Source organism: Ascaphus truei, chromosome 8 (genome assembly GCF_040206685.1).
Source record: "Ascaphus truei isolate aAscTru1 chromosome 8, aAscTru1.hap1, whole genome shotgun sequence".
In the NCBI taxonomy this organism is placed as follows: domain Eukaryota; kingdom Metazoa; phylum Chordata; class Amphibia; order Anura; family Ascaphidae; genus Ascaphus; species Ascaphus truei.
In genome coordinates, this window is record NC_134490.1 from 54,546,623 (window position 1) to 54,562,593 (window position 15,971).

The following is a 15,971-nucleotide window of genomic DNA, read 5'->3' on the forward strand; positions in this document are numbered from 1 at the left end:
TACGCTTCTGCAAGCGTGCGGAAGAGTAGATCTTAGGAAAATTTTAAATTTGCGCGCTCACGGGAGCGCAGGGCCGGTCATGTGAGCGGTTCGCCCAATGAGGGTGAACCAGCTCCGTGACGTCACTGGCCCGCCCCCCGACACGCCCCCGGACAGTGCGCTAACCAAGGCCAGGGAAAGCACCCGCTTACCCTCAGCGCGCCACCGCACGGGCTGAGTCACCATGGACTCAGCCTGTTTAATTGTGTACATATTACCCTTATGCTGCCTGCCGTAAGGGCCAGAATTTACTTCTGAATCCATGGTAAATGTCTAAATTGAATGTATAACCTTTATTCATTTAATGTAACCATGTATTGTCATCATAACTCTTTGCCCAGGACATTCTTGAAAACGAGAGGTAACTCTCAATGTATTATTTTCTGGTAACATATTTTATAAATCAATAATAATTTCATGCCATTTCCAATGCAAAATTCCATGCATTCTGCATTAGTTTATTCTTCAGATGCCGAAGGTTTAGATGCCTGAAAAACATATTCCGCACAAAACGCTATGTATAATGTATCCAAAGAATTAACTTTAAATATCCACATGCTATGAGGAAGAGGTTCTAATTCTCTCAGCATTCATTGTGTGTGGATTTCTCTTTGAGATACTCATACATGGGTAAATATATATAAATGCTGATTCTTAAGAGTTAAAGCCCTAATAATTTCTCCCCTACATATACTAATAGCTGATGACTCAAGGAGGAGCTGTCTGCTAGGAAAAACTGCCAACTATGAGGTTTCACCAGAACTTTCCAGTAGGGTTCCAACATCCAGTCTCCTCCTTCCCTAGCTCTTTCTCCAGCCTGTCACCCCCCCCCCCCTCCCACCATCCATCTCTCCACCCCTCTACTATCCCTCCCTCCTCTCTCTTTCTCTTCTTTAATGTTTGCAGTGACTAAGCAGGCTCCCTTCCAGAGGGATCTCTGTCTTGAATATTATTGCATGATCCTTCTTGCCTCACCACACTTCTTTGCAACATTGTCTCCCTCTTGCTGCTACTTTGGGGGGTCTCCCTTGTCCTCTCGCCCTGTCTCTTCCTCTTGCAAGTCTCCTCCCCTTCTCGGTACAAAGTGTCCCTTGCAGTCACTTCCAGAGCTTTCCACCCCTTTCTCTGGCGTCACCCTGGGCGGTAGATAAGGCTGTCTTAAAGGGTGAGGGGACTCTAGTATGGCTCATTACCCCCTATCCCGCAGCAACATGAAGACCACACAAGCCTCAGTCATGGCACCCAACAACGACCCTCTGCCCCCAGGCTGGGAGATCAAGCTGGACCCACAGACAGGGTGGCCTTTTTTTGTGGATCATAATAACAGGGCTACCACATGGAGCGACCCTCGGGCGCAGGACACAGTCAAGGTGAGGAGGAGGATTAGGAGGAGGAGGGGGTGCTGTGTGACCACAGTGAGAAATACTGTAAGGACTTTATTATACAGAGAGATGAGAATCCGCTATAAAACAGGTGTAATATAATATATACAGATAGACAAACTCTTTGCATTAGTTTTATGGACTGCATTTAGCTCCAAAAGAACATGAGCTGGGTCTGCCCCTTTCCCCGGGACCAGCTGTCCACTTTAAAAGGGTTTCCCGTAAATCCCTTCAATTCTGCAATATCATTTTACTGGGATGCACCAAAGCAATTTTTTTTCTCACTATAGAAAGCAGGTGCTTAAATAATATAAGATGCACAATATATGTATACATACTATATATAATATAATACAAAATATAATATATTATTAATATAATATGTGCTTAAATTATATATATATATATATATATATATATATATATATATATATATATATATATATATATGTAAAATATTATATAATTATATAAATAATAAAATATAAGTGCTTAAAATAATATAAAATGTAAACTCGTTTGCACTGGGATTAGAAGTAGCCTTCCCTGCCTCAAAGTCAGTGTCATTGTTTTCAGAGGCAGTGACTTCACTCACTGAGCCACACCTTCTAACCTTTATTATTCCATTATCCTCTGTATTTTTTTTTTTTTAGGTTTTCTAAATCCAAAGGATTGGTGTTTAAAAAAATAATAATCTTATGTGAGGCTTATTGGATGCATTTTTACTAAACCAAATTAATCTTCTATGGGATTAAGTCTTGATAAAAAAAAAATCCCATACTTCCTATATATTGCCTTATATGTCTTTAATATATTAATCTTCCATCCTGTACAGGGGTGCTCAACTCCAGTCCTCAAGACCACCCCCCCCCCCCAACCGGTCAGGTTTTCAGGATATCCCTGCTTCAGCACAGGTGGTTCTGAGCCACTGATTGAGCCACCTGTGCTGAAGCACAGATATCTTGAAAACTTGATCTGTTGGGGGGTCTTGAGGACTGGAGTTGAAACGCCCCACCCTTACACTCTCCCTGGGTGGTCAGTCACCACGGTGTCACACATACCCTCTAGTTTCTGACACACTGCAGTCCCGCTTTGCACACTGAGCAAACCACTAAAGCATTTTCAACCCTTGTAATGTTTATTTAAAGGGGCTTATTGCAGTCTGCTTAGACACGTGCAACCATGATTTAGTTTGTTGCTGAAGGGAGATAAAACCCTGCGCATCCAGTCCCCTTTGGGATTATGCCAGCGGTAGGCGTATAATCCAGAATACATGTGAAATAATAATAATAACTTTATTTATTTAGCGCTTTTCTCCCAGTGTAACTTCAGATGTAGGGAATCCTGATTTTATCGGACATTCTGACGAGAACAGCCAGATGATAATTTTATTGTGTGTAGGGAAGGAGAATGATTTGTATGTTCAGTATGTTTTTGGAGCTAGCAGGCTGGGCCTCACCATCCTTAACCAGTCTTAAAATGTCAATGACACCCTTGAGGGTAGAGGACTAGCCCATGCAGAAAATGAATCCCAAACACATCCATATTCTCTTCTGTACATATATTATGGAGTGTTTTTCAGTGCATTTCCCTCTCCTAGGGAGGTTTCCTTTGTCCCTGAGATAATTAATGATTTTTTTATAGTAGCGTTTATGGGGCTGAACTTTAATATTAGAAAACAATTCTTCAATTGTTTCTTTTTTTTTGCCTAAAATGTCTAGTGAATGTTAGATAAAAGGTGGTTTTGACCCTCAGAGAACTTTGTACGCTTCTCCCTAGAGGCCCAGGCAGACTAAAGTTGCCAGGCCTGGGAGACATTTCTAAAGACATTTTCAGGAACTTAGTGGAAGTTGGTGGTTTAGCGTAGGTCTCTGAGGTTGGTAAGAATGTGCCAGCTGGGCATAGCATGCTAAAGCACAGCTGGCAGGTGGGTTATATGCTGCCCCGTGGAGGACTTTTATGCTTAATGGGGTAACACTGTGTCTTTCCAAAATGAAACATGGAAGGTTCTATATGGTCTTGAACCTACGGAACTCCTGTTTCTCCTTGACACATTCCTGCACAAAGCAATGCCTGGCTATTTATAGCAATTGTGCTTAACAATTCTAAAAATAAAAATATCTGGACATTGCTTTTTCGATGTGTGCTGGTTTTTTGCTTCTACTGCTGGTGGTGATGAGCCACCTGGCACTGAAGGGTACAAGGGGCAATCCTGAAGGGAAAGCATTTAGCCATGTCATTGTTTCTGGTAGCGCTTGTTCCTTAATACAGGGGGGCTCAACTCAAGTCCTCAAGCGCCCCCGCCCCTCACCCCCCCCCCCAACAGGTCAGGTTTTCATGATATCCCTGCTTCAACACAGGTGGCTCAATCAGTCCCTGCCTCAGCACAAGTGTCTCAACCAGTCCCTGCTTCAGCACAGGTGGCTCAATCAGAGACGTAATCTTTAACTGAGCCTCTCATTGAGACATCTGTGCTGAAGCTGGGACTGGTTGAGCCACTTGTGCTGAAGGAGGGACTGATTGTGCCACCTGTGCTACAGCTGGGATATCCTGATTCTGATACTGGAGTTGCTCCTGGTTTATCAGAATCTCATTCGATCGCCTCTGATCAGCGTGATGTGACGCTGCGTCTTTGTGTCAGGGGATTGGGGTTTCAGGTCTGGCGTTGAGCCCCCCATGTTGATATACAGGGAAACAGGAACTCTCAGCAATGCGAACGTTGCATTGCTTCCATTTTAACAGCGCTGGATGAAAACATTTCACTATTTCTCCAAAACAAGACAAAACAAAAAACTTCCGGATCTTCACAATTCTGGCATAGTTATAATATATACCACGAACTCCTTGTTAAATCCTTTATCTGACAGAAGCCAAGGGGTCAACAATGCTAGTGCTCATGTCTTTGACAACAAAAGCGCTGATAACCCAAATTGTCACCCTGCCGATCCCCAGACCAATGACAAATGATGATTATGACACAGATGAACTTTTATGTGTGTGTGTGTGACCTTCAATGTGGCAGTTTTAGAAGGCTACCCGACCATTGAGCTCCTGCAAATCTTTTCAGAGATGAACGCTGCTGTAAGGGACTTGGTGGAGCCGCCCGGCTCATGCATTTGGCTGCCTGTGTCAGTCCCAGCTGTCTGGAGAGCCTTTTTGTACTTTGTCAGTTGGTTGTCAGCTTCCCAGCTGTTGTTTTCTTTAAAATGTTGAAGGGAGCGAGTACTGTAGAAGTTGGGAGTTAGTTAGCGGCCTCTTACATGCGCGGAGAACATTGTGTTCTTCACCAGGTTTTTGACAAGCGATCCAAGCAGTTTTGTTTTTTTACATTGGAATGGAGCAGGGGTCTCCAGAGCTGAACCCCATTAATATCAGCTCAGGTGCCCCCTGCTTCCGGGGATACTTACCTCTGTAGGGGGTGCTGGTAGCCTCTCCGGCTCGCATCCAGGGTTCACATTATGGCTGCTTTTCAAAGGTCCTGCGACCTGCAGACCAATAGGAAGCCGTGATGTCACCCGGTGTCTCTTTCTAATGGCTCACGTGACGCGGGAGCTTTAAACTGCAGAGAGCTGCCAGCACCCCTTTGGAGGTAAGTATCTCTGGAAGCAGGGGGTCCCCGGAGATGAGATTGATGGGGTTCAGCTGCGGAGACCCCCTGCTTCAATCCTGTATAAATAAAACATCATTTTAAAAAGCGGGAATTGCTCCTTTAAAACCCGGGGTGCTGGAAGGGTATTTCCATGAATGCACTAGTAGCATTGTGTGTGAATACAGACAAGCACAGACACGAGAGAGAAGGAAACATATACTTATGACCAATTTTCCAGGTGGATATTTATCAGATGAATTCGGCAAAGTCTGACAAAGTCTTGTAGCTGCATCACCAGGGCAAAACTAGAGCAAAAACACGGCACCGAATGGCGGCTCCCTATCTTATCTGAAAAATGTATTGCCGTTTTTTCCTCCCAGTTTTGATACATAAGCCACATTTTTAAGGTTGCAGACCTGCATAGAACCAAGGTAAATTTATGGGAATAATTGGTTCAATGGGTTTAAAAAGGCAATCCAAGCTGCTTAAAATGTAAATTTTATATATATATATATATATATATATATATATATATATATATATATATATATATATATATATATACACACACTATATATATAAAAATATATATATTTTAATAAATGCCGCCTTTGATTACCTTTATTGAAAACTAATTACCTAAGCTGCCGACTGATCAGCAAAATCCTGCATTCAAGGGTTCACTAAATGGCTGCCATTCAGTTTCAGATCAATCCTTCAGGCATTGTAACACAACAGCTACAATGTATTGCTATATTACTAAGGTAACGTTATCTATTGTTACAGTTTGCAGCTCAAACTACTGGGAACAAATTATCACAAACAGGAAAGTGTTACCAAGATCTTGCACTGCTGGTGGACGTGCTAACATCTGCTTAGAAATCAAAGGATACTCCGTATATTAAAATTGCATTAAGAGTTGAATGGGAAAAAAAAGGTAGTAAGTCTAATCTAATACTACAGCACTGATTTATTTAAAAATAAAAACACACATAGAATATTGCTTGGATAGCTCCTTTAAATTATGGTTGGGGGGAAAAATCAATCACGTGTAACTATTAGTAAGCATTATTAGCAGTGTTCGACAAACCTATACATTTGCTCGCCCCGGGCGAGTGGATTTAACCCCCGGGCGAGTAAATATTGGCCCAAGCAGCACACGTTTGGTACTAGGTGGCGAGTAGATTTTTTTGTGTGGCGAGTAGATTTTTTGGTGATTTGTCAACCACTGATTATTAGTAATCATTTTTCAAAAGTTTCCTTTGGCGAAAGGACTGAGAAAGGGCATTGTTTAGCTGGATGTTTTGCCGAATAAACCACTTGATGATTAAGGGCCTCATGCAGAGAGCAGCGCTATTTACAATCTCGCCATTTTCCGGCGAAAATCGCGCAAAAAACAGCTGAAAATGGCGAGGTAGGAAAAAAGCGCAATTTTTTTTTTCTATTTGAAAATCTCGCCGCGCGGCTGGCGAGAAACTACATCTCGACAGTCTGAAAAATATCCAAATTCAGAAAGGCGTGCTCGCCATCTAGCGGCTGTTTTTGGCGCGATTTTCTTCAATTTTCTCCGCCAACTAAAGTTGGCAAGAAGCAGGAGCTCGCCGGCTATAGGGGGAAAAAAAATGCGCGATTTTTTTTTCTCCCTTTCAGCTGCGCGCATCTCCTCATTTACAATTCTCCACATGCAGTAATGCTAAAAATAGCGGATTTCGCCCATTTCTGCATATGGAGAATAAAACTCTTCATTAAAGCTACTTTTTCTTAAACTCTCCAATTTATTCTAGCGCTGCTCTCTGCATAGGCCCCTAAGTCTGTGTGCCTGGATACAGGCATACCCCGGTTTAAGTACACTCACTTTAAGTACACTCGCGAGTAAGTACATCTCGCTCAATAGGCAAACGGCAGCTCACGCATGCGCCTGTCATCACGTCCTGAACAGCAATACCGGCTCCCTACCTGTACCGAAGCTGTGCGCAAGCGGGGAGAGTATAGAGCCTGTTACACATGCGTTATTTACATCAGTTATGTACGTATATGATGATTGCAGTACAGTACATGCATCGATAAGTGGGGAAAAGGTAGTGCTTCACTTTAAAAACATTTTCGCTGTACTTACATGCTCTGGTCCCATTGCGTACGTTAATGCGGGGTATGCCTGTACTTACTTCCTTCTTAGCTGGATTCCTTCCCCACTATTGATAATGAGGTTTTTGTATATACTCCCCTTGTCTATGTACTTTTCTTGAGAAAAGACCAACTCACAGACGACCGATGAGAAAGGGCAGATATTACGTGACGTGAAACAACCTTGTAGGCTTGTAGATTGTGATTCTTTTGAGTGGACCACCCAATAATTCTTCATAAATAAAATTATAGTGTACCGAGCTTTCAAGGCCTCACAGGTCAAAGGAGAGAACATCTCTGTCCCTTAAAAGGTATTGCAACCTCCAACAGATTTACGTTGTTTATAGACGCAATTTTCAACAGTGGTTTACGTAGAACTAGCCGTGTTCGTCCAGTTGCGATAGGGCAGAGTGAGTAAATGAGTGGTTTAAGAACATTTCTAAATGACTGATTTATTTATTGTAAAGGCGTTAGATACTTATTCAATTAATTGCTGCTATTAATTAATTGTGGTCCTTGGTGGGATTGAGGCATTAATCAGATATCATCCCCCTCTCTGATATTCCTGCAAGATTAGTAGTCGGTTCTAAATCAATAGCGGAGTATTAAGAGCTTCCAAGAGAGCCTGTGCTGTGTGTGTTTGGGGGTTGTTTAAGGATGCATGTTGGCGTGGTGGAAACATTACTGAATTGAGCAATTAAGTACAGGGGGGCTCAACTCCAGTCTTCAACCCCTCCCCCCCCCCCAACAGGTCAGGTTTTCAGGATATCCCTGCTTCAGCACAGGTGGCTCAATTAGTCCCTACTCAGCACAGGTGGCTCAGTCAGAGGCTCAGTCAAAGACTGATTGAGCCACTTGTGCTGAAGCTGGGATATCCTGAAAACCTGACCTGTTGGGGGGGGGGGGAGTTTGAGGACTGGAGTTGAGCACCCATGGTTTAGAAGAGGTCAGGACTGGGTAGCTGAGCAATAACTAAAAAAAAGTTTAAGTCACGAATAATTTACAGAGAGAAATCTTCAATGTTTCGCTAGTATCAGGACGATCTCTTTATTGCCTTACTCATGATTGTAGATAAAGTCCCCAAAGCAGATGAAACAAATGAAACATAATTTTCTTAGTATGGTGATAGTCACAGTCTTGATTTTTGTGGTACAACTTGAATTGGGTATTTCGCTGTGTTTCTCCTTCTGCATATTGGAGATAGAAAGATACTCAGTAACCCATGCTGGTATACTGTCAGCATTGACCTGAATAGAAGACAAATAGCACTCTTTTCTAATCTAGATTTTTTTTTTTGACCATCGCCAACATTTCCAAGTTGGACCTTGATGTGAAAGATCTGTTTTTGTGTTTTTCTAGGAATTAACTGCGCATCCCTTTTTCAGCTTCGCAAAATGTAGGAAAGTAATCGCACGGGAGTAGAGACGGGCCAACCAGCCCGAATCAGTTTCCCGGATGCGCCCGAGTTTTCCATTTCAAATCCGTTCCGCGGTATAAAATCTGCTGACGGATTGTTACAGTTTCAATCCGCGCGGATTCATCTAAATCTGCTATTGGATGCAATCCGCTGGTGGATTTTACCAATCCATCTGCGGATTCCGCAATCCGTTAACGGATTGGAAGAACCCGATCCGCGGATTGGATTCTTAAAATCCGTCAGATGATTGCGGAATCCACAGATTGTCAATGTTTAAAAAAAAATATATACGGAAAAGACGAATCACCCTTTTTGAGACTGATTCGCAAAGATCAGCAGACCAAAGGAACCGGCCCGATACAAGGCAGATCCAAATCCGCAAAAGAAAATCATCCATCTCTACACAGGAGACTGTGATACATGTTGATTAAATGTGATGTGGTGACTGCAGTAAATTTGTACCTACTGTATAACAATATATTGCTTATTCTTAGGTGAACCAGACATTGGCTAATGGTCCGTCCCAGGAAAGCCGCAAGCCCCTTCCTTTGAGAGAAGGAAATGTCTATTACCCTCAGCTCCGTCCAGGTTATATCCCGATTACAGTCCTGCACGATGGCTTGGAAAACAGACAGCAGCATCCATGCTATGCTCTTCACCAACCAGGGATGCAGAGAGTTAAGTGTGAACCGGTTTCCATCCAGAAGCGGGCACAGTCACCCCTGAAGGGGTACACCCGTCCCCAGTCCCCTGCCTGGAGCCCGTTAGAATCTCCACAAACAGATAAACAAGACGGGCGAGTGACCTCATCGCCAAGACAAGGTGGATCTCCCCAAGGACCATCGGTAATTCAGCAGCACTTTCTGCGTAATATACGGACAATGATATTTCACAACCAAAAGGCATTACAAGCCCCCCTAGCAGTGAACAGTTAATTAACAATAACTAAGAAACCAGCCACTTTACTTTTTTTGTTGTCATCTTTCAGTAAGTAACCGAGTTTAGTGTAAATGTAAGGTTATGCATTTGGGAAGTAAGAATATACAGGCTACTTACAAACTAAATCATACACAATTATGTCAATCCTTGATGGAGATTGATTTAGGAGTGCTTGTAGACTGCAGGCTCAGCAATAGTGCCCAATGTCAGGTAGTAGCTGCAAAGGCAAATAATATAAGAAAGAATAATTTTGCCACTGTATAAATCCTTAGTAAGACCACACCTTGACTATAGAGTACAATTTCGGACATCACTCCATGTAAAAGACATTATGGAACTGGAAAAAGTACAGAGACGAGCCACCCCCAAATTAATAACGGGGATGTAAATTCTGACTTATGAGGAGAGGCTAGCTAAATTACATTTATTTACATTGGAAAAGAGGCGTCTAAGACAATATAATAACTATATACAAATATATTCGGGGACAATACAAGGAGCTTTCAAAAGAACTATTCATCCCAAGGGAAGTACAAAGGACTCGGGGTCATCCCTTAAGGTTGGGGGAAAGGCGATTTCACCAGCAACAAAGGAAAGGGTTCTTTACAGTAAGGGCAGTTACAATGTGGAATTTATTACCCATGGAGACTGTGATGGCAAATACAATAGATATCTATAAGAAAAGGTTAGACATCTTTTTAGAAAGGGAAGGTATACAGGGATATACTAAATAAGTAAACATAGGAAGCATGTTGACCCAGGGAGTAATCTGATTGCCATTACTGGAGTCAGGAAGAATTGTATTTATCCCCTTATGAGATATCATTGAATAATGTTTCACTGGTTTTTTTTTGTTTGCCTTCCTCTGGAACAATATACTGTAAATACAAATATAGGATAAGTATCTGTCATTATTATCTAAATTTAGCAGAAATTGACCTCGATGGACATATGTCTTTTTTTTCAACTTCATCAACTATGTAACTATGTAGTGAAAGGTTAATGCACCATTTCTTCATCCTTCAAATGCTTATCTTAATATTATTTTACTTGAACTACTTTTTACATAGTTACATAGTAGAGGAGGTTGAAAAAAAGACATACGTCCATCAAGTTAAACCTGTGTTGAAAGACTTTTTTTTTTTAACGGTTTAAGTAAGAATACTCTAAAGTTGAAGTAATTGCGACTTGTGAAGAGGATAACCCTTGAGTGAAGCCTTTGTTGTGGATTCTTAACATTTAAAAATCTCAATAGCTGTGAAAAAGGGACAGAAAAGTACTGCACAAGGATGAGCGTTCATTTTCATGGGTAAATATGCATCATTTTGAAGGCGTAACATCTGTAAAAGTGAGAATTAATCTGATGCACTCTTCTCTCCCTGTCTCCATAATCAGTTCTGCGCTCTGAAAAGTGCTGTACTGAAGAAAACAAATGTGGCCGATCAGTGCTCCTAACTTTTATCCAAGGACACCCAGTCAGACCAATATTTTCATAGCACTAATCTTTATTTAATTCACAAATAAATGCATTCAGATTAGGTTTAGAGCAGCTTAGGTTAGATGAGGCTAGGGTTAAAAACCGGTAATTTCTGACTGGGTTGGCCCATGTTTGGTTACATTTGTTATACAATTACCCGGACGTACATGTATAGGCGATCCCTTATATTGCTTGGTTACATCATACCAGAGTTTAATAATGATACGCCATTCTTGAAGTGCAGTCAATTTGTGGAACTTCTGTTTTCATTGCAGCCACCTCCTTCAATTGCCGAGTCGCAGAGTAGCCTCTCTCAGTCGCCTGGCAGGCAGAGTGTCCTCTCTCAGTCGCCCGGAAGACAAAGCACTAGTAGCCACCAGCTGCCACGTGGCTATATTCCCATCCGTGTGATCCATGAGGGCAATGTCCCACGGCAGCCTTCCCATAGCTTCCACCAGACACAGAAGACCCATTACCCGCAGGCAGCAGCCGACTACCACTCCCATCAGCCAGTGTTCCACAAAGTCCAGGAGGACAAGGACCCCAGACCAGCGCCGGCCCAGTCCCCAATAAGAGCAGCATCAAAGGCGCCCTCGAGTCGGGAAAGCTCGCCGGTCAGAGTTACTACCCAGTCACCAACTCCTATTCGAGTACAGACCGTGGTGGACAAGCCTCAGGTAATTGACACAAGAATTACATCTCCCGTTCTCCATTCAAATACTGCTATTTATAGATGCATTTCAGCAGGCCCCCTCCCCCCAAGAATCATTACACAACATCCTCACTAACAGAAAGTAGCTTCCTTCACAAAGAGCATCTTTGTAATGATGGTGTCTCCTTTCCCTTGTATGCGTATTGCTATGCAGAGCTGTGTTTTTCCAACCTCTCCTCGTCCCCCATGGCCACACCAGGTTTTGGGAATACCCAATGCACTTGCATCCAGATGAAAGCACTTTTTTTTTTAGTTTAATATAATAGCGGGGGCTGACTCGAGAACCCTGGTGTGGGCATGGGTCACAAGGAGTCAGTTTGAAAAACAATGACCTATAGGTAGAAGGTAGATGACCTATAGGTAGAAGACCTATAACATAGAGTCTTAACACACCCAACCTAGCCACGCCTTCCATGCTAATCTGCTATGGTGCCTAACATCACTGGCATTTAACCTGCAGTAGTAGCCATCAAATTATGTTTTTCCCTATGATGAGTGTTGTATATTAATGTTAGGAAGGGGTAAGAGGCCAACAGGTTTTGCTAGTAGTACTGTAAATGTTATTTTTGTCAGGAGCCAGAAAATCTTCTGGTACGCTATTTGTCTTCACCCCTTCCAGTGATTTCCCTCTAAAACGGCTGGCCAATCTAGTCATCAAAGGGCCACCAACAGGTCCGGTTTTCAGGATATCCCAGCTTCAGCACGGGTGTTCCTCTGATTGAGACACCTATGCTGAAGCAGGGACAGATTGAGCCACCCGTGCTGAAGCAGGGGGATATCCTGAAAACCTGACCAGTTGGTGGCCCGTGAGGACTGGAGTTGGCCACCCCTGCTGTAGTTGCTATTTCTGTATACCGAAGGGTGTATATTTCCAAGGAGCGGGTGTTCCTTTTAACATGGATTGTTTTAATCCCACTACTAGGTTGCTGTGTCCCCAATTCTCCTTCCACTGTGTCTGCCAGCCATCTATTTAAGATTGGAAGGCTTTGTCCAGGGATTATCCCTTTGTTCTCATTTCAACCAAATGCTGTTATCTCTGTATTGTCATTTTATTGCCTCTTGTTTTTATATTGTTTGTTTGATACACGTGTCAAGTGCTGCGTACTTGGTCGTCTCTAGGTAACATTAACAAATTACTATGCATAATAATATAGGTTGAGTTGACCCACCGACCACAACTGAGCAGTTTTCATATCTGTACCACTGATCTATGCATTTCAAGTCAGGCGGTGTCGACATGTTCCCCCCACAGCTGACCTCGGAGCATTTGCAAAAAATGAAAGTTTTTTTTTATAAAGAAATATCAGTTTTCATAACTCGCTCACTCTTGTCCAGGTGTATATGAGATTCCCGCTGAGAAGCTGAATATAATGAGAATCACTGGTCTGCTTTTACATTAGACCTGCATAATGTTTTCTGGATTTTGTCACGCTAGACAGAGATTGCCAACTCCAGTTCTGAAAGGTCACCGACAGGTTAGCTTTCCAGGATATCCCTGCTTCAGCACAGGGGGTTCAATCAGTGAGTCAGTTGAAGACTGCTTCAGCACAGGTGGCTCAAAAAGTCCCAGCCTCAGCACAGGTGGCTCAATCAGTGGCTCAGTCTTCTACTGAGCCACTGAGTGAGCCACCCATGCTGGAGCAGGGATATCCTGAAAACCTGACTTGTTGGTGGCCCTTGAGGACTGGAGTTGGCCACCCCCGAGCTAGGCGACTTGTCTCTAAGGCTGAGGCGCGCTGATGCTGAGGCTCGCCTGCTGAAATCTGCGCGATTTCATGCCCATGCAGGCGAGCCAGCGGGCGCGATCGGGAGGCGGGGGGAGACTGAGGGAGGCGGGGCAGTGACATCGCTGGGCCAATCGTCCGCGACGCATCAACGTCACGGCGCCGTGACGTTGACGCTGCTCCGCGCTGACTGGATGTTTTCAGCCGACAGCGCTCTGAAAAACAGCTTGGCTGTCGGCTGAAAAATCCAGCGCCTCAGCACGCCTGCAGACGCTCGCGTGAGCCCCCTCTAAAGACATCCTCATGGAGGATGCAGGGGCTCAGAGCGGAGTGTCCGCACGGCTCAGCGCGGCCTCCCCTGCTATGGACTCGGCCTAATGCATGATGCCGTGCCTCACCGCTTTATGTGATCTAAAACAAAAACTAGTCTGCAGTAAGCGGTTATCATCTCGTTATTTACACACTATGTTCTTCTTCCGCAGGTGCAGCAGGTCACCCCAGATCGGGATTCCCCCCCAAAGTCTCAGTCAGAAAATAAGCCTAGCCCTCCTCCCACCGATCAGCCCCCAAGCTGCGCCCCCCCCATTCGATTGATCTACAAAGAGGCAGATCGTAAATCTCCTCCCCAGAAAGCAACCCCTGAAAAGGTAGAGGTGAAGGCTCCAAGCCCTGTTCCAACTGCTCCAAGCCCTGTTCCAACTACTCCTGTGGAAAAGTCTCCTGCTCCAGAGGAGCCAGTCACCCAGGAAGCACCTGAAGTGACAGAGTTTCAAGATAAGCACCCTGGGGTTCTACAGGTAGATAGGATCTTGGACAGGGTACAGGCACTGGCGCAAGCTGTTGTTGGCTTCCAGGGCAGGAAAAATGAGAAGAGGTATCTGATATTGGAGGAGTACCTCACTAAGGAGCTGCTGGCCCTGGATTCGGTTGACCCCGAAGGTCGTGCAGATGTGCGTCAGGCGAGGAGGGATGGTGTCAGGAAGGTCCAGAACATTTTGGATAAATTGGAACAGAAAGCCACAGATGACAGAGTTATGGACCTTGCTGGTAGCTCCCAGGATTCCATGGAGTTTGACAACACAATGGACAGAAGTAATGAAGAGCCAAGCTCTTCCTGTGTCTGGGAAAACATGCCCCCTGAATCTGCCACCGTAACACCTAGCTCTGATAGACACTAGCTGCTTGCACCTTCAGAGAAAAATAAATTAATTTCAGAACTTGTAGGACTTGGGTTGGGTTTGAGTTTTGCAAATGGAAAGCTGCATGTGTTTCCGTAGCTTTGAATCTATTGTTTTTCACCACACCAAATATCTTGGACACGGTGAACCTCTCCTTCTTATGTGCAGAGAGAAGGAAAGGCTTCAACCAGCAGTGCCACATCAATAACTAATCAGCCACCTTGATATGATATCATACACCATTTAATATCAACCGTACTATGAATTATAGGAATTTTTAAATAATGCCATATACAAATCATAACTCTTTATTGCAACCTCTACCATGGGAGGGCCACAAGGCTATTTTCTTCCACTTTAATGCTCATGCATGAGTGTTGTTCTAATGTAGCCAATTTAGCAGGAGGAATTTGCCAGCAGTATATCGAATCGCCATCTTCAGAACCAATGGACACCATCAATCTTTAAGTATTTCAACAGAGGGAAGAAAAGTGATATCATCGTTTTACTTCTAGTACGCGGTTGTAATTCATGTTTCTCTTTGCTGTGGATTGCATCATCGGGTGTGTGTCGGTACTGTTTTTGGTAGCAGTGCAAGAAGTATTAAAGCAGGGCTGCATTTTCGAGGTCCCACCTCTGAAAACATAGATGCTACAATAGAGAACAAGGTTAAGAACAGATACTCGCCCTAATACTGTACTTACTCATGGGGAATAGAGAGAAGATCCTAAGAATACTGTTGGGGAATCGCTCAATAACAACACTGCTCATTCAAGCCGACACTCCATTTCTTTGAACTTCCTTTAAGTTTCCTGTTGGTTAGGACTTGATAGGGATCAGCAGATAATGCATATAGGGGAGGTTTGAAATCTATAAATGCTTTGTATATTATTTCTGAGTACCGCCATTATTTTCAGTGTGGGAACCTGCAGGGATGCTCCAAAAGGTGGCTCAAGTGTGCATGTCTCTTTGAAGGATCATTCTCAGCAGCTTTTCGGTTTGGTGGGTTGGCGTAATAGCGAGGAGATCCCTTTCCAAAAGATACCGCTTGAACTTTGCATAAACTGCAGCCAAGGGAATGGAATCAAGGCAGGAAGTGAAGGGTAAACTGAACAGACGTTGGTCCCACTCTGTAGCATACAGAGTATACTCATAGTCTGGAGTATGATGGATTGTACACTGACACAGGCGAGATCTGCTGTAATTCGATTCAGTTGATTCTCTGGTGCATACTTTTATTTAATTAATAATCCCCTCAGAACAGGGCATTACTGGCCAATAATGCCCTGGCTGGAAGAGTTGAAGGCGCGAAGCCGAGGGACTTTAACCCAGCCAGGGCTTTATTGGCCAGTAATGCCCTGTTCTGAGGGGATTATTACTATTATAGGCT

General features: G+C 43.7%; 1 protein-coding gene across 1 annotated transcript; it reads left to right on the forward strand.

Annotated features, from left to right (window-relative positions):
• Positions 1-890: 890 nt before the first annotated feature.
• On the forward strand, positions 891-15,472 carry BAG3 (BAG cochaperone 3). The gene is made up of 4 exons (XM_075612050.1): positions 891-1,409; positions 9,046-9,396; positions 11,243-11,644; positions 13,886-15,472. Exons 1-4 carry the CDS (start codon positions 1,221-1,223, stop codon positions 14,579-14,581), a joined length of 1,638 nt encoding a protein of 545 aa, XP_075468165.1. The 5' UTR covers positions 891-1,220; the 3' UTR covers positions 14,582-15,472.
• Positions 15,473-15,971: the final 499 nt, after the last annotated feature.

Bases quoted from the DNA above. Each gene is read 5' to 3' on its own strand.
- BAG3 (XM_075612050.1), top strand. From the start codon at position 1,221: ATGGCTCATTACCCCCTATCCCGCAGCAACATGAAGACCACACAAGCC. The intron at 1,410-9,045 runs GTGAGGAGGAGG...GCTTATTCTTAG, and splicing joins GGGCGCAGGACACAGTCAAG to GTGAACCAGACATTGGCTAA. The intron at 11,645-13,885 runs GTAATTGACACA...CTTCTTCCGCAG, and splicing joins CCGTGGTGGACAAGCCTCAG to GTGCAGCAGGTCACCCCAGA.